Source organism: Macaca nemestrina, chromosome 18 (genome assembly GCF_043159975.1).
Source record: "Macaca nemestrina isolate mMacNem1 chromosome 18, mMacNem.hap1, whole genome shotgun sequence".
Lineage (NCBI taxonomy): Eukaryota > Metazoa > Chordata > Mammalia > Primates > Cercopithecidae > Macaca > Macaca nemestrina.
The window spans coordinates 88,456,297-88,472,832 of NC_092142.1; the positions used below are offsets into that span (position 1 = coordinate 88,456,297).

At 52.7% G+C, this 16,536-nt stretch overlaps 1 protein-coding gene across 5 annotated transcripts in view; it reads left to right on the forward strand.

Annotated features, from left to right (window-relative positions):
• Positions 1-298: 298 nt before the first annotated feature.
• LOC105488894 (SPG7 matrix AAA peptidase subunit, paraplegin) overlaps positions 299-16,536 on the forward strand; it is a 56,007-nt gene continuing 39,769 nt past the window's right edge. For 3 of the 5 annotated variants that reach the window (XM_071085128.1, XM_071085131.1, XM_071085132.1), the window contains exons 1-3: positions 2,033-2,227; positions 4,765-4,867; positions 7,593-7,682. In XM_071085128.1, the coding sequence (XP_070941229.1) occupies positions 2,048-2,227; positions 4,765-4,867; positions 7,593-7,682 (373 nt within the window). In that variant the 5' untranslated portion in view covers positions 2,033-2,047. Of the gene's footprint in view, positions 1,410-2,032; positions 2,228-4,764; positions 4,868-7,592; positions 7,683-12,035; positions 12,057-16,536 lie in introns of those variants that run through there. The other 2 variants (XM_071085129.1, XM_071085130.1) reach the window with 2 other exon arrangements.

Here is a 16,536-nt window from a genome sequence, read left to right on the forward strand (position 1 = left end):
CAGGAAACAATTTTAAATTATCTCAGACAATATTAATAGGAGTACATCTTAAAACTCTTCCCAAACACATCCAAATGTGTGGACTTTGAGTCACAAATCCTCGGCTGGGCGCAGTGGCTCACACCTGTCATCCCAGCACTTTGGGAGGCCGAGGCGGGCGGATCACGGGGTCAGGAGATCGAGACCATCCTGGTTAACACTGTGAAACCCCGTTTGTACTAAAAGTAGAAAAAATTAGCCGGGCTTGGTGGCGGGCGCCTGTAGACCCAGCTACTCAAGAGGCTGAGGCAGGAGAATGGTGCGAACCCAGGAGGCGGAGCTTGCAGTGAGCCGAGATCACACCACTGCACTCCAGCCTGGGCGATAGAGCGAGACTCCACCTCAAAAAAAAAGTCACAAATCCTCTGAACGCACAGGCATAAGGGGTTGTGGAGCTCGGTCACTTCTTGGACACAAAAAACTCTCTTGGAAGTTTGGTTAGGTTGGTCATGGGACAAGGCTGGAGAGAGGGTGACAGCAGGACGATGTTATAGCCCTCTGACCAAGTCCACCTGATGTCTTTTTTTTTTTTTTTTTTTGAGACGGAGTCTGGAACCGCGCCCGGCCCACCTGGTGTCTTTAAATCGGGGAAAGAAAAAAATAGTGGAAGAGGAAATGGCAAGGTTGGATTCATTGCGAAGGCAGACTGCACAATAAGCAGCAAAAGGAAAAGCGGTTCAGTTGTGAAAATCAGTGTTAGCCCTGGGTTGGGGGGAGGCCCTCCCCAGCCACGAGCACCTCTGCAGAGGCACCCGGCGCACTGGAGGGCTGAGGGCGGGTAACCACGATACTGAAAACACTTTCCTGAGCGTTTCGGGGCTGCGGAAGAGGGAGGATTACACGCAGCCTACAGGCTTTGCAATCTCGTCTGTGGTGGTGGAGTGAGGGCAGGTCCAGAAACCAACCAGACCGGCCCCGAAATTCTGCCTTAACTTCAGAGCTGTGATCCTGGGCAGGTTACTTCCAACGCTTCTGAATCCGTTTCCCTCCGTGTAAAATAGAGGTATTTGCTGCATAGGGTTGCATGACATGGGTGTTGGACACGGAGCTAGGCACTCGGTGATGCTGGCTGTCGTTCTCAGCATTCATTGTTATGAATTTGGGGAACACAATAAATCGGTCACCCTCACGCTACCTCTGCGACAGACCGTCTAGTCTTTGCTTTTCCTACTCAACGAGCTTTCCAGTTCTTGGCGTCAGCTCTAGACCTAAGGCGGACGGAGGAAGGGGTGGGGGTGGTGGAGGAGCCCACGAGGGACCCTGCCCGGGCCCGGAGTGCAGACCCCGAGGAGAACAGCGCCTCTTCCCGGCTTCCCACGATGGGCTCGCGCAGCTCCCGGGGCAGGACCGAGGCCCGAAGCGCCTCCACGGTGAGTCAGTCCGAGGGGACAGGACGGCGCGCTGCGAAGTCAGAGCTCTGCAGACGCCGGCCAGGCCGCGCCGCGCGCTCCCCGCCTCCCGACCTTCCTCCTCCGGGGCTGCCCTTCCTGCGGCGGCTGCAACTCCAGTCCTCGTCCTCGGGAGGCTCAAGACGCAGGAAAACCGCCCCCTTCCTGTGCTCCTCAGCCCCGCAGGGGCCCTCCCGACCCCAGGCCTCCCGCGCCGCCCTCCTCAGCGCGGGCCTCTCCTCGCAGGTGGGATTCCGGCCCGCGCCGTCCGCCTTCGCCTGTAACCGAGCCCTGCGGGTGACGGAGGCTGCCCGGGCGGGAGGCCCCTCGGCGAAGCGCGACCACGCAGCCACGACCCGGCCGGCTATTCACCCGCCAGGCCCCGGAAATACAAGGCCGGCGTCCAAAAAAAAAAGCCAGGGGACCCGCGGCCTCCTCGCAGACGCGCACCCCCGTACCGGGGCCTCAGGCAGCCGCAAGGGAGGCGGGCTCGGGCCCGGGGACGCGGCGGGGCGGAACCGTGAGGACCGCGCAGGCGCCTAGTCAGGCCCCGCCCACCCCCGCCGCGCAGGCGCCCCGTGGCGTCCCGCGGACCGCGCAGGCGTGGCTTTCAGGCCAACATGGCCGTGCTGCTGCTGCTCCGCGCCCTCCGCCGGGGTCCAGGCCCGGGTCCTGGGCGGCTGTGGGGCCCAGGCGCGGGCTGGAGTCCAGGGTTCCCCGCCGGGTCCTGGAGGGGGCGGCCGTACTTGGCCAGCAGGCCTCCGGGGGACCTCGCCGAGGCTGGAGGCCGAGCCCTGCAGGTAAATCCCCGCGGCGTCCGGGCCCCACCTCTCGCCCCGCTCTGCTCTGTACGGCCGCGCCCGGCGGGGCGGGTCGGAGGCCGCCTGGCCCCTGCGGTGTGGGAGCCTACGCCTGTGGGCCCGCGGATCCTCCAGCTGCGGACCTCGGCGCGGAGCGACTGTTGGGGCCCGGGAGCGTGGGCGCTGGGCGGGCCGGGAAGAGGCGGGTCTGGGATCCGCGCAGTCCTCGGCGTGCGGTTTCCTAACCCTTTCGTTATGTGTGGATGTTCTCTACCTGTCTCCCTGTGGCGTTTTTTTTTGTTTGTTTTTGGTTTTTTTTTCAGACGAAGTCTCGCTCTGTCGCCCAGGCTGGAGTGCAGTGGCCGGATCTCAGCTCACTGCAAGCTCCGCTTCCCGGGTTCACGCCATTCTCCTGCCTCAGCCTCCCGAGTAGCTGGGACTACAGGCGCCGCCACCTCGCCCGGCTAGTTTTTTGTATTTTTTAGTAGACACGGGGTTTCACCGTGTTAGCCAGGATGGTCTCGATCTCCTGACCTCGTGATCCGCCCGTCTCGGCCTCCCAAAGTGCTGGGATTACAGGCTTGAGCCACCGTGCCCGGCCCCCTGTGGCGTTTTACAGTGGAATCCTGTAACGGTTTCCGGCGGAGCGGAGCGATAATTTACAGTCCGCGTCTGTGGATCGATTCCATCACCAGGAATTCCAGCGCCTTCCATTTAGGGTGGTCACTGCCGAGTTGGGGGCCCAGAACGTTTCTGTTTGCGCAAAATGCCCTGTGGCTGCATGTTGCTGTTGTAATGTAGCTTGGCACGTTATTGATAGAAAGTCAGTGAGCACCGCCTGTGGAGAGGTCTTGTTTCAGGTTCTGCTGAGGATAGGATAGCATCTCCTCCCAAAAACCAGACCCTGCGTCCTTGAGCTTTTGGGTCGATGTTTTCTTCTCTTAGCCCTCACCTAGGAGCTTAGCCCATACCTTTTAGGTTGTTGTTTATTAGGTTATTTTTGAGACAGAGATCTCGATCTGTCTCCAGGCTGGAGTGCAGTGGTGCGATCTTGACTCACTGCAGCCTCTGCCTGCTGCATTCAAGCAGTTCTCCTGCCTTAGCCTCCCGAGTAGCTGGGATTACAGGTGCGCGCCAGCACACCCAGCTAATTTTTGTATTTTTAGTAGAGACGGGGTTTCTTTCTTTCTTTTTTTTTTTTTTTTTTTTTTTTTTTTTGAGACGAAGTCTCGCTCTGTCGCCCAGGCTGGAGTGCAGTGGCGCGATCTCAGCTCACTGCAAGCTCGCCTCCCGGGTTCACGCCATTCTCCTGCCTCAGCCTCCCGAGTCGCTGGGACTACAGGCGCCCACAACCGCGCCCGGCTAATTTTTTGTATTTTTAGTAGAGACGGGGTTTCACCGTGGTCTCGATCTCCTGACCTTATGATCCGCCCGCCTCGGCCTCCCAAAGTGCTGGGATTACAGGCGTGAGCCACCGCGCCCGGCTGTGACGGGGTTTCACCATGTTGACCAGGATGGTCTCGATCTCTTGACCTTGTGATCCGCCCGCCTCGGCCTCACAAAGTGCTGAGATTACAGGGCGTGAGCCACCGTGCCCGGCCATAAAACACATCTAAATGCGAAAATGTTTATTTTGAAAGGAGAACGCTGAAAATATATACTTGTTAACTGGTTTAGTACCTGGAAACGTCCTACAAAGAGCCACTTTCTGGTGACAGCAGGAGCCCTGGGTCTGGGCAGCCACTGTGGGCCTTTGGAGAGCTGTGCCGCTCCCTTTCCCCTGCAGAAGCTTCAGGCCATGGGATAGCAGCCAGTGCACTTGTGTGTTTCGTTTTCTTTCTTCCGTGTTTTTTTTTTTTTTTTTTTTTTGAAGACAGAGTCTTGCTGTGTCGCCCAGGCTGGAGTGCAGTGGCCTGGTCATGGCTCGCTGAAGCCTCTGCCTCCTGGGCCCAAGTGATCCTCCCACCTCAGCCTCCCAAAGTGCTGGGATTACAGACATGAGCCACCGAGCCTGGCCACTATCGTGATTTTTTGTTTGTTCATTTGTTTGTATTTTGAGACAGAGTCTCCCTTTGTCGCCCAGGCTGAAGTGCGCTATCTCGGCTCACTGCAGCCTCCACCTCCCGGGCTCAAGCGATTCTCCTGCCTTAGCTTCCCAAGTAGCTGAGATTACAGGCGTGCACCACCACGCCCGGCTAATTTTTGTGTGTTTACTAGAGATGGGGATTCACTATGTTGGCCAGGCTGGTCTCGAACTCCTGACCTCAGGTGATCCACCTACCTCGGCCTTCCACAGTGCTGGGATTACAGACGTGAGCCACCACACCTGGCCAATTACTGTGTTTTAACCTCTTTACTTGCTTTTGACATTTTGATGTTACCTAAAGCTTTGAAATATTGCTCAGACTATTATTTCATATTTCAGGGCAATGTAGATACTACAAATATCTATTTGAACTTTTAAAACCGATGTTTAGTCTGCATTGCTTTGCTAATCTCTAATGTTAGTGTGACATCCAGTGTTGGGTTTTTTTCAGAGCTTACAGTTGAGACTGCTCACCTCTACCTTTGAAGGGATCAACGGATTGTTGTTGAAACAACATTTAGTTCAGAATCCGGTCAGACTCTGGCAACTTTTAGGTAAGTATCTGTTGAAAGAAGCAGCTGAGCATGACAGTGCACGCCTATAGCCTCAGCTGCTTGGGAGGCTGAGGCCAGAGTTTTGCTTGAGCCCAGGAGTTCAAGGCTGAGGCTGCCGCTGCACTCCGGCCTGGGTGACGGAGTGAGATGAACCGAGATCGCGCTACTGCACTCCGGCCTGGGTGACGGAGTGAGATGAACCGAGATCGCGCTACTGCACTCCAGCCTGGGTGACGGAGTGAGACTCTGTTTCTAAACAAAAAAATACAGAAGCGACAAGCAGAGATTGTTTTCTTTTTTTTAATTATTTTATTTTAGAGACGGAATCTCACCTTGTTGCACAGGTTGGAGTGCAGTGGTGTGATCAGAGCTCACTACAGCCTAGAACTCCTGGGCGCGAATGATCTTCCCTGCTTTGCTGCTTCAGTAGCTAGCACTACAGGCGTGTCCCGTCACACTCGGCTAATTATCTTTTGTAGAGATGAGGTCTCACTCTGTTGTCCAGGCCCAAAGGGGCCTCTTTACTTCCTTAACCCGCAGTTGTAGAGCCTTGACCTCTAGGGTTCAAGTGATCCCCCCACCTCAGCCTTCCCTAGAGCCAGGACTCCAGGCACACACCACAGCGCCTAGCTAATTTTTGGGGGTATTTTTTTTGTAGAGATGGGAGTTTGCCACGTTTCCCAGGCTGGTCTTGAACTCCTGGACTCAAGCGGTCAGCCTTCCTTGGCCTCCCAAAGTGTTGCGATTACAGGCGTGAGCCACCGCACCTGCCCAAGTTGTCCTTGTTTTAAGAAAATTCTGCTGTATTCCAGTAACTGGGCTGCTTGGGAAAGGTTTTTCACGTTATCTAGTCAGCTGCAAGAATGTTTACTAAGGATTTACAAAGTGGCTTCAGATGTTTTATATCCACACAATCACTAAAAATACCCTGCAAATAATTTGCTCTTCAATAAATCTTTAATGAAAGCTCGTGACATTCTTTGGTCTCCCTTGACTTTAGGTTAAAGAACCTGAAGGATCAACACCTCTCACCTTTATTTCTCGCTCCCCTTAATGGGGTTGGAGCAGGGAAAAAGTAAAATATTTCTACTCCTGACATTAAACAGCCTTGTGCCAACACATGGGTAGGGAGAGTGCTGTGCCCATTGACTGGCTGTGCGTCAGCAACCTGCCCATCTGCTGTCAGTGTTTAATGTCAGCCCATGGGTGCCCGTGGCTGTAAACAGGAAGCACACGCTTCAGCCCTCTCAACACCTGAGGTTACGTGCAAGTGGCAACCAGGGTCGTTTCATTGGTGAACCCGTTCATGTCTTTGTGAAGAAAGTTACATTTCAGGTCATGGTTGTGAAACTCTCCCTATTTTTATTATTCTTTGAAACAGGGTCTTGCCCTGTTGCCCAGGCACAGTCTCTACTCACTGCAGCCTCAACCTCCTGGGCGAAGGTGCTCCTCCCACCTCAACCTCCTGAGTAGCTGGGAGGTCAGGCATATGTCACTATGTATAGCTGGGAGGTCAGGCATATGTCACGATGTACAGCTACATTTGTTATCGTTGTTTTTTAAGAGATGAGATTTTGCCCATGTTGCCCTGGCTGGTCTTGAATTCCTGGGCTCAAGCCATCCTCCTCCATTGGCCTCCCAAAGTGCTGGGATTACAGGCGTGAGCCACTGCACCTGGCCTCCTCCATTTGTAAACGCTGATTGTTCAGATTTTGGGCGAGGAGTGTCGTACCAACCCCTCTTGGTGGTGGCTGGGCTGTTGCCTTTGCCACCTCTCTGGAAGCCACTAGTGAGTCAGAGTCTTGCTCTGTAACCCAGGCTGGAGTGCAGTGGTGCGATCTCAGCTCACTGCAACCTCCGCCTCCCAGGTTTAAGCAATTCTGCCTCAGCCTCCGGAATAGCTGGGATTACAGGCGCCTGCCAGCATGTCCGGCTAATTTTTGTATTTTTAGTAGAGACGGGGTTTCACCCTCTTGGCAAGGCTGGTCTTGAACTCCTGACCTCGTGATCCACCTGCCTCGGCCTCCCAAAGTGCTGGGATGACAGGCATGAGGTCCTGCGCCTGACCTGTTTTAAGTTATTTTAAAGCAACTTCATCTATTAAAGGGATTTGTGATATTTTCTCAAATTTGTGTTCATAACTACTTTTTTTTTTTTTTTTTTTTTTTTTTTTTTTTGAGACGGAGTCTCGCTGTGTCTCCCAGGCTGGAGTGCAGTGGCTCGATCTCGGCTCACTGCAAGCTCCGCCTCCCGGGTTCACGCCATTCTCCCGCCTCAGCCTCCCAAGTAGCTGAGACTACAGGCGCCCGCCACCACGCCCAGCTAGTTTTTTGTATTTTTAGTAGAGACGGGGTTTCACCGTGTTAGCCAGGATAGTCTCGATCTCCTGACCTCGTGATCCACCCGCCTCGGCCTCCCAAAGTGCTGGGATTACAGGCTTGAGCCACCGCGCCCGGCCATAACTACTTTTTGTTCCCTCCCATTAGCAATTTAAAAGCAAAGATATTCAACTTCATAAGTTAAAATAGTTTATTATTCTGTAATTATTAAATACTGGACTAAGTGATATGGGAAATACGTTATTTCAAATTTATAAATCTTATGGATATAAGTAGGTTTTTCAGATGGTTTCTGGTTTGCTTTATTTAGGAGTACACTGTTCTCCTGTACGCCTTCCCTGTGCTTGCAAACCTCAATTGTTAAATCCTTTCTCTGTTTCTTATAGGTGGTACTTTCTATTTTAACACCTCAAGGATGAAGCAGAAGAATAAGGAGAAGGATAAGTCGAAGGGGAAGGCTCCTGAAGAGGACGAAGGTACATTCATCTAATATTCTTCAGTCAGTGACTCCCTCTGGCTGTCTTCACGTCTCTGTTCTCCTCTGAGCAAGGTGAAACCAGTCTGGAAAGTGGGGAGATGGGCCGGGTACAGCGGCTCACACCTGTAATCGAAACGCTTTGGGAAACCCAGGTGGAAGGATCACTTGAGTCCTATGCCACATAGCGAGACCCTATCTCACTAAAAATTAAAATAAAAGGTCGGGTGCGGTGACTCATACCTGTAATCCCAGCACTTTGGGAGGCTGAGGCGGGCGGATCACCTGCAGCGTGGCCGACATGGCGAAACCCCATTTCTACTAAAAATACAAAATTAGCCGGCATGATAGCGCACGCCTGTAATCCCAGCTACTCGGGAAGCTGAGGCAGGAGAATTGCTTGAACCCAGGAGGTGGAGGTTGCTGTGAGCCGAGATCACACCACTGCACTCCAGCCTGAGCAACAAGAGCAAAACTCTGTTTCAAAAAAAAAAAAAAAAAAGAAAAGAAAATTTAAATTTAAAAAGACCCTATCTACACAAAAAGGAAAAAAAAAATAATTGGCCAGGCATGGTGGTGTGTGCACTTGTAGTCGTAGCTACTCAGGAGGTAGGAGGATCGCTTGAGCCCAGGAGTTGGAGGCCCAGCTTCAGATTCACAGCTCCAAGGGGCGTCAGGGTGGAAGTCAGCTTCAGGAATGCTTTGCTTTTGGATCCTTGAGCCCTCTCGCTGGAAATCAGCGTTGGCAGATGGACGCCCTGCGCAGCAGAGCTCATCTTTCTAGAAAGACACCTGACCTTTGAAGGAGAGTGAGGAACTGTCATACAGACTTTTATTTTCCCATGTTGATTTTCAGGAAAGCTTTCAGGATGTGGAAATGATGGTTCGGCTACTGGATGATGGGATGATTATTGTGAATTCGAGTTTAGCAGGAGTTTGTTTCAGGAGTGATGTCCTGGTTAGTTGATTTTGGGTGAGACGCTGCATTTGCCAAGGCCAGGGACAGCTTTCTCTGTGCGAGAGGAGCTCTGACTCTCCCTGCTGGTCTCTCGAGGGGAGGTCGTAACTGTGGGAAGGGACACCAGAGTTCTCAGGTGGATTCAGTTTAGGTGTTTCTGGCTTTAGGCTCATCTTCAGCATACTGTTGGTTTTACAGTAAGTGTCAGTGCCTACAGCCACTCAGAACTATCTTTTAAAAGACTTCTAAATCTTCATACGAAATTGTTTTGAATTGATTTCAGGGCTCTTCCCCTGTATTCTTCAGCATTTCAATAAAGTGTGTCCTTTGACCTTTTTTTTTTTTTTTTTTTTTTTGCCAGAGTCTCACTCTGTTGCCCAGGCTAGAGTGCAATGGTACGATCTTGGCTGAATGCAGCCTCTGCCTCCCGGGTTCAAGCAATTCTCCTGCCTCAGCCTCCCAAGTAACTGGGACTACAGGCGCCCGCAACCATGCCCGGCTAATTTTTTGTATTTTTAGTAGAGACAGGGTTTCACCGTGTTAGCCATGATGGTCTCGATCTCCCTGACCTCGTGATCTGCCTGCCTCGGCCTCCCAAAGTGCTAGGATGACAGGTGTGAGCCACCTTGCCTGGCCAAGTGATTGTCTTACGTTTATTCTATTTTGGGTTGAACTGTGGTTTGCTTTGAGAAAATAATGTCTGTTAAATTTGCATTAGAGGATAATTGTTTACTGAGCCAAATAATCTTTCTTGTGAGAACCTATTCTGGGTTTCCCCTGGGCCTTCTGCTGTGGTTGCGGGGATAGTTGGTTTGTGTGGGTTTTCAGGACTGTTGACTACATCAGACACGCACAGCACATCAGACATGCACAGTTCCGGCCCTTGGACAGGCCTTCATCATGGTTGGATGCTGAACTGCATCGCGTCTGTTCACGCGAAGATTCTTTTGCCACCTCCTTAAATGAAAGAACCATACTGAATGTGGCTTAGAAACAGCTTTGCCAGCTGTGCAGAATGATTGTAAGTAGTGGTTACCCAAAAAGTAGAAAAGTAGTTGCTTGGAATACCACTCACTGATAATGCGGGTGAATCTGGAAGGAATTATGCTGAGTGAAAAAAGGCAGACCCGAAAGATCACATTCCATATGGTTTTCAGTTTTTTATAGAGCATTCTCTAAAGACAAAAATTAAAGAGATGGAACATAGATTCCTGGTTGCTAGGAGCTAAGGATGGGGAGGGAGACAGCCCAAGGGAGCCTGTGGTTGGACTGTTGCCTGCCTGGGCTGTGGTGAGCACATAAGCATGCACACTGCGCGTGTGTCACGGGACGACCCCAGGGAGCTTGGTAGACTGTCGTGGTGGGAGAGCCCAGCTGTGATGCTGTTCATAGTTTTGCAAGATGGAACCACTGGGAGCAGGTGGACAAGGTACTGCTCTGCGCCATTTCTTTCTTCTTTCTTTCTTCTTTCTTTTTTTTGAGACGGGGTCTCCCTGTCACCCAGGCTGGAGTGCAGTGGCTCAATCTCTGCTCACTGCAACCTCCACCTCCTGGGTTCAAGCAATTCTTCTGCTTCAGCCTCCTGAAGAGCTGGGATTACAGGCACGCACCACCACACTCAGCTAATTTTGTTTGCTTTTAGTAGAGATGGGGTTTCACCATGTTGGCCAGGCTGCTCTCGAACTCCTGACCTTGTGATCTGCCCGCCTTGGCCCTCCCAAAGTGCTGGGATTACAGGCGTGAGCCACCGTGCCCAGCCTGCTCTGTGCCATTTCTTACAACTTCATGTGAAACTACAGTTACTTCACGGTCAGAAATTTAACTAGAAAAAAAGTGGTTGCTAACATTTTTTTGTTTTCTTTTTCTGAGACGGAGTTTCGCTCTTGTTGCCCAGCCTGGAGTGCAATGGCGTGATCTTGGCTCACCACAACGTCTGAGTTTCGCTCTTGTTGCCCAGCCTGGAGTGCAATGGCGTGATCTTGGCTCACCACAATGTCTGCTTCCTGGGTTCAAGCGATTCTCCTGCGTCATCCTCCCGAGTAATTACAGGCATGCGTCACCATACCTGGCTGATTTTTTTTGTATTTTTAGTAAAGATGGGGTTTCTCCATGTTGGTCAGGCTGGTCTCGGACTCCTGACCTCAGGTAACCCACCCGCCGTAGCCTCCCAAAGTGCTGGGATTACAGGCGTGAGCCACCATGCCGGCAGCAGTTCCTAACATTTTCACAGAGCTGCTTGTGGAAAACGCCCCCTTTCCTGTGCAGTGTGAATGCCTCAAGGTGGAGCCCCTGCCCCAGAGGGCTCTCGTCTATCAGGTCAGGTGTGGCACTTGGGGCTGCTGCCTTCAGGGGCGGTTTTGGAGTGGGATAAGCCTGGTGTGGCTCCTGTGGCTGCTTCCTTGGGACTCAGTAGTAGCCCTTTTTTTTTTTTTTTTTTTTTTTTTTGGACGTAGAGTCTCGCTCTGTCGCCCAGGCTGGAGTGCAGTGGCGCGATCTCGGCTCACTGCAAGCTCCGCCTCTTGGGTTCATGCCATTCTCCTGCCTCAGCCTCCCGAGAGCTGGGACCACAGATGCCGCCACCACGCCCGGCTAATTTTTTTTTGTTGTTGTTGTTGAGACAGAGTCTCGCTTTGTCGCCCAGACTGGAGTGCAGTGGCCGGATCTCAGCTCACTGCAAGCTCCGCCTCCCGGGTTCACGCCATTCTCCTGCCTCAGCCTCCCGAGTAGCTGGGACTACAGACGCCCGCCACCTCGCCCGGCTAGGTTTTTGTATTTTTTAGTAGAGACGGGGTTTCACCGTGTTAGCCAGGATGGTCTCGATCTCCTGACCTTGTGATCCGCCCGTCTCGGCCTCCCAAAGTGCTGGGATTACAGGCTTGAGCCACCGCGCCCGGCCCCGGCTAATTTTTTTTGTATTTTTAGTAGAGACGGGGTTTCACCGTGTTAGCCAGGATGGTCTTGATCTGCTGACCTCATGCTCTGCCCGTCTCAGCCTCCCAAAGTGCTGGGATTACAGGTGTGAGCCACCGTGCTCGGCTATCAGCTGTTTGTTTTTAGATGACTGAGTCATGTGATTGAGATGAGTCATGTGATCATAATGTCTAATTGTCAACAATTGACTTTTTTTTCCTCGAAGAGGGATTTTGGCAACAGAACTTGCCAGTCGTCCTGAAGGCCGCCATCCAGGAGGTGTGCATGAGGCTCAGGAGGCATGTGCGTTTCTTGAGCGCCTTGGCGGCGGCACTGCCTCAGGAACACAGGCAGCAGGTGCTGAGGTCACACCCCCCGTTGTCTGTGAGCTGGCAGCTCATCTGAGCGTCCTGAATAACCGTCCGGGAGGCACGCAGGAGGAAGGTGCCTGCAGTGCTGGCTGCGCAGGCACAAATGGCCACAACACTGGAGGCGTGGCAGGAAGAGGTGCGTCAGGCAGCTCAGTGGAAGGGACGTGCTGGAGGTTTGGGCTGGACAGAAGTTGAGGACTTCATGGGAAGGAGGCAGGGGCCTTCCAGGCAGAGGAAGGGCCTTTATGCCTAGAGTGCTTTTGTTTGTTTGTTTCAAGATGGAGTTTCACTCTTTGTTGCCCAGGCTGGAGTGAAGTGGCACAATCTCAGCTCACTGCAGCCTCCACCCGCCAGGTTTAAGCGCTTCTCCTGCCTCAGCCTCCCTAGTAGCTGGGCTTGCGGTCATGTGCCACCACGCCTGGCTAATTTTTGTAGTTTTAGTAGAGATGGGGTTTCACCATGTTGGCCAGGCTGGTGTTGAACTCCTGACCTCAGGTGATCCACCCACCTCAGCCTCCCAAAGTACTGGGGTGACAGCCCCAGCTAAGTTGTTTTCTTTTGTTTGTTTGTTTGTTTGTTTCCCTGTAGAGATGGGTTTTCGCCATGTTGCCCTGCTGGTTTCTAACTCCTGAACTCAAGTGATCCACCGGTGTCGACTCCCACAGTGCTGCGATGACAGGCGTGAGCCGCTGTGCCAAGTGATCCACCGGTGTCGACTCCCACAGTGCTGGGATGACAGGCATGAGCCACCACGCCCGGCCCAAATTTCTTAAGGTTCATTTCCTTAAAGTTTCAGAAGTAGGATTTTTGAATTAAAGAAACTAAATACTATGTACGGCACTTGATACATCCTGCCAGGCAGTTACCAGACAGGGTCGTGCTGGTTTACACCACCCCAGCACGTGAGCAAGGCGTGTTGCAGACCTTCCGTGGCCTGGCTCTCGAGGCATCCGCCTGCGTGTGCTCATGGAGCGTGTGGATTTTCCCTGCGTTGCCTTCGCTTGTGGCTGGAAGACGGTTCTCTGTGCTGCTGTGTTCTGGGTGCTCGGTTGGCCGCCTTCCTGCCACTGAGGAGGCCACGGAGGCCAGAGAGGACTCGCTGAACAGCGAAACGATTGGAACCTAAGGAGCTTCGGAAAAGGTGTCAGGATGGGGCTAGGCTCTCCTGAGGGCTGTGTGGCCTCAGAGTCTTGTTGAGCAGATCCTGCTCCCTGCTGCAGCGGGAATAAGAGCGGCCTGTGTCACACACCTGTGGATTAACACGCCTGGCTGACCCTCGCTGGAGAAGGGCTACATGTTTGTGATGAAAGCAGAAGTGTTTACTGTCGACCAAATCCAAGCTGTCATTTTACTTTTATTGGAAATTCTCTGGCCGGGTGCGGTGGCTCACACCTATAATCCCAGCAGTTGGGGAGGCCGAGGTGGGAGGATCACCTGAGCTCAGTCGTTTGAGACCAGCTTGGGCAACAGTGTGAGACCTCATCTTCTACTAAAATTTTAAAAATTAGCCAGGCGCAGTGGCGGGCACCTGTAGTCCCAGCTACTCGGGAGGCTGAGGTCGGAGGATCACTTGAGCCCAGGTATGCTCATGGAGCCCTGTGGGTTTCTCCTGCAGTGCACCACCGCTCTCCAGCCTGGGTGACAGTGAGACCCCATCTCAAAAATAAAAAAGAGAAGAAAATGGGACACTGTTCACATGATCACAGAGCTTCTGAAGGAGCAGCGCTGGTCGTGATTCCGGATCGTCCTTCCGGGGCAGCTAGAGGAGCTGCTGGGAAGTGTTTCTCACAGTTTCCCAGGGCGCCCCGTGTTTCTAGTAGAAAACACAATTGGTAATTAAGTATTGGAAGTAGATAGTTTCTAATAATTAGACACTCTGAGAACATAAATTTGCTCTCTGAGGCCGGGCGCGGGGGCTCACACCTGTAATCCCAGCACTTGGGGAGGCCGAGGCAGGTGAATCACGAGGTCAGGAGATTGGGACCATCCTGGCTAACACGGTGAAATCCCGTCTCTACTAAAAGTACAAAAAATTAGCCGGGCGTCGTGGCGGGCGCCTGTAGTCCCAGCTACTCGGGAGGCTGAGGCAGGAGAATGGCGTGAACCCGGGAGGCGGAGCTTGCAGTGAGCTGAAATCACACCACTGCACTCCAGCCTGGGCGAGAGTGAGACTCCGTCTCAAAAATAATAATAATAATAGGCCAGGCATGGTGGCTCATGCCTGTAATCCCAGCACTTTGGGAGGACAAGGCGAGTGGATCACGAGGTCAGGAGTTCAAGACCATCCTGGCTAACACGGTGAAACCCTGTCTCTACTAAAATAATACAAAAAAATTAACCAGGCGTGGTGGCGGGCACCTGTAGTCCCAGCTACTCTGGAGGCTGAGGCAGGAGAATGGCGTGAACCCGGGAGGCGGAGCTTGCAGTGAGCTGAAATCACACCACTGCACTCCAGCCTGGGCGACAGAGCAAGACTCTGTCTCAAAAATAATAATAATAATAATAGTAATAAAATACAGGCCGGGCGCAGTGGCTCACGCTTGTAATCCCAGCACTTTGGGAGGCCGAGGCGGGCGTATCACGACGTCAGGAGATCGAGACCACGGTGAAACCCCATCTCTACTAAAAATACAAAAATTAGCTGGGCAACGTGGCGGCGCCTGTAGTCCCAGCTACTCAGGAGGCTGAGGCAGGAGAATGGCGTGAACCTGGGAGGCGGAGCTTGCAGTGAGCCAAGGTCAGGATCGTGCCACTGCAGTCCAGCCTGGGCTACAGAGAGAGACTGTCTCAAAAATATATATATATATAGTAATAAAATACAAAATTTGCTCTCTGAAATAAGCAGTGGGCTTTGTGTAATTGCCTTTGTGAGTGGGAGCTTGAGGTATTAGATGCACAATTAGAATCGATTGTAACAAGACACAGTGATATCTAAAATATACCTTCATATTTTCGAAGCAATTATTTTGCCAAACCTTTTCAGTAGGTTGCATTTTGTGTTTTTAAGCTGATTGAAAAATTGTTTGAATTCATCTACAATGATGGTTGAAAAGAAAGGTGGTACATGGGACGTGCCCAGGCCTGGCTTTGATGCCAGCATGGAGTCCCCAGACAGTGCGGGAGGAACAGAACTGTGAATCTCAAGCACACGTGAACCTCTTGTCCCCACTGCTGGGTCCGTGGCGTTGTGTCCACAGGTGCAGGTATTTTGGAGATGGTGTTGTCCCCGCTGCTGGGTCCGTGGCGCTGTGTCCACAGGTGCAGGTATTTTGGAGATGGTGAGACTGAGTGGACTTCCCATCTGAGGGTTTGGCCCTCGGACTCACCTTTGTGTCCTTGTCCCAGCCCTGCCTGTGTCTGGGTCTCGGCGCTTGCTCTGAGCAGGTGCGTGTAACGAGGTCGAGTTCCTTGTGCACAGACAGCTAGGAGTACTGGTAACCAGTTGAAGCTTTGGTTTGAGAGATTTGGACCCGTCTTGGGGGGAGCTCCCCATGGAGAGGTTTGCTGTAGACACTGGCTGTGCACGGGTGACGGCACAGGTCTGTCGCTGGCCTCGCCAGGCAGCGCTCCTGCTCCTGGTGTAAAGCAGAGGTGCCGCAGGCTGTAGGGACCTGGGCCCGTGGGTGAGTGAGATCCTGTAGGAAAGCACCGTAGACAAAGCGCGTCACCCACACCCTCCCCAGAGCTGGAGGAGAGACTTACCTGCCTGGGGGGTTGAAGGAAGACTGGCTTGGCCTGGGATGGTCACTGCTGGGAGCCCGCCTGGCTGCGGGACTGCTTCCCACCTGGGCCCTGGGCTGCGGGAAGTGATCCCTGCAGGCATGTTGCCCAGTGGCCATCCTGGCTGTCCTTTTCCCCACCATGCCCTCCTCAGAGGCATCTCCCTGGCTTCCCTGCCTGGCGCTGTTTGCCACGCCTCCTTGCAGGCCCCCATGAAGGGTGAGTGAGCACCCGCTGCTCCAGATCTCCTCTGCGCTGGCCCCAGGCTGGACTTGAGTCGGTCTCCTGCTGCCTGCGGGGTGCACCTGTCCACCTCCCCTCGAGGTATCCCAGTGTCTCGAAAACAGGGACCGAGTGTCTTTTCTATCCTCTTGAGAGCTGAGTGTGCTGCCGCCTTGTCTTCAGTAGGGTGTTAATAACTGAGGAAGGTGATGTGGAAGAATTTACCTGATACTTCTTATAAAGAGTTGGTCTTTGGGAAAATTCTAGAGCCAAGTGGTCTGGAGTATATGCCTTTAGACTGAACAGTGTATCTGATGATATTTTTAAGTTCTGTTTTCCGTCTGGGTGTGGTGGCTCACACCTGTAGTCCCAGCTCTTTGGGAGGCCAAGGTGGGCGGATCGTCTGAGGTCAGGAGTTTGAGACCAGCCTGGCCAACATGATGAAACCCCGTCTCTACTAGAAATACAGAAATTAGCCAGGCGTGGTGGCGGGTGCCTGTCATCCCAGCTACTCGGGAGGCTGAGGCAGGAGAATGTGTGACAAGAGTGAAAGTCCGTCTCAAAACACAAACAAAAACAAAGTTCTATTTTCAGATGTTGTGATAAATAACCTACAGCTTTCTGTTAAATGTTACTCATTCTGATGAGTGAAAAGTTCAGAATGGTTGTTGGTA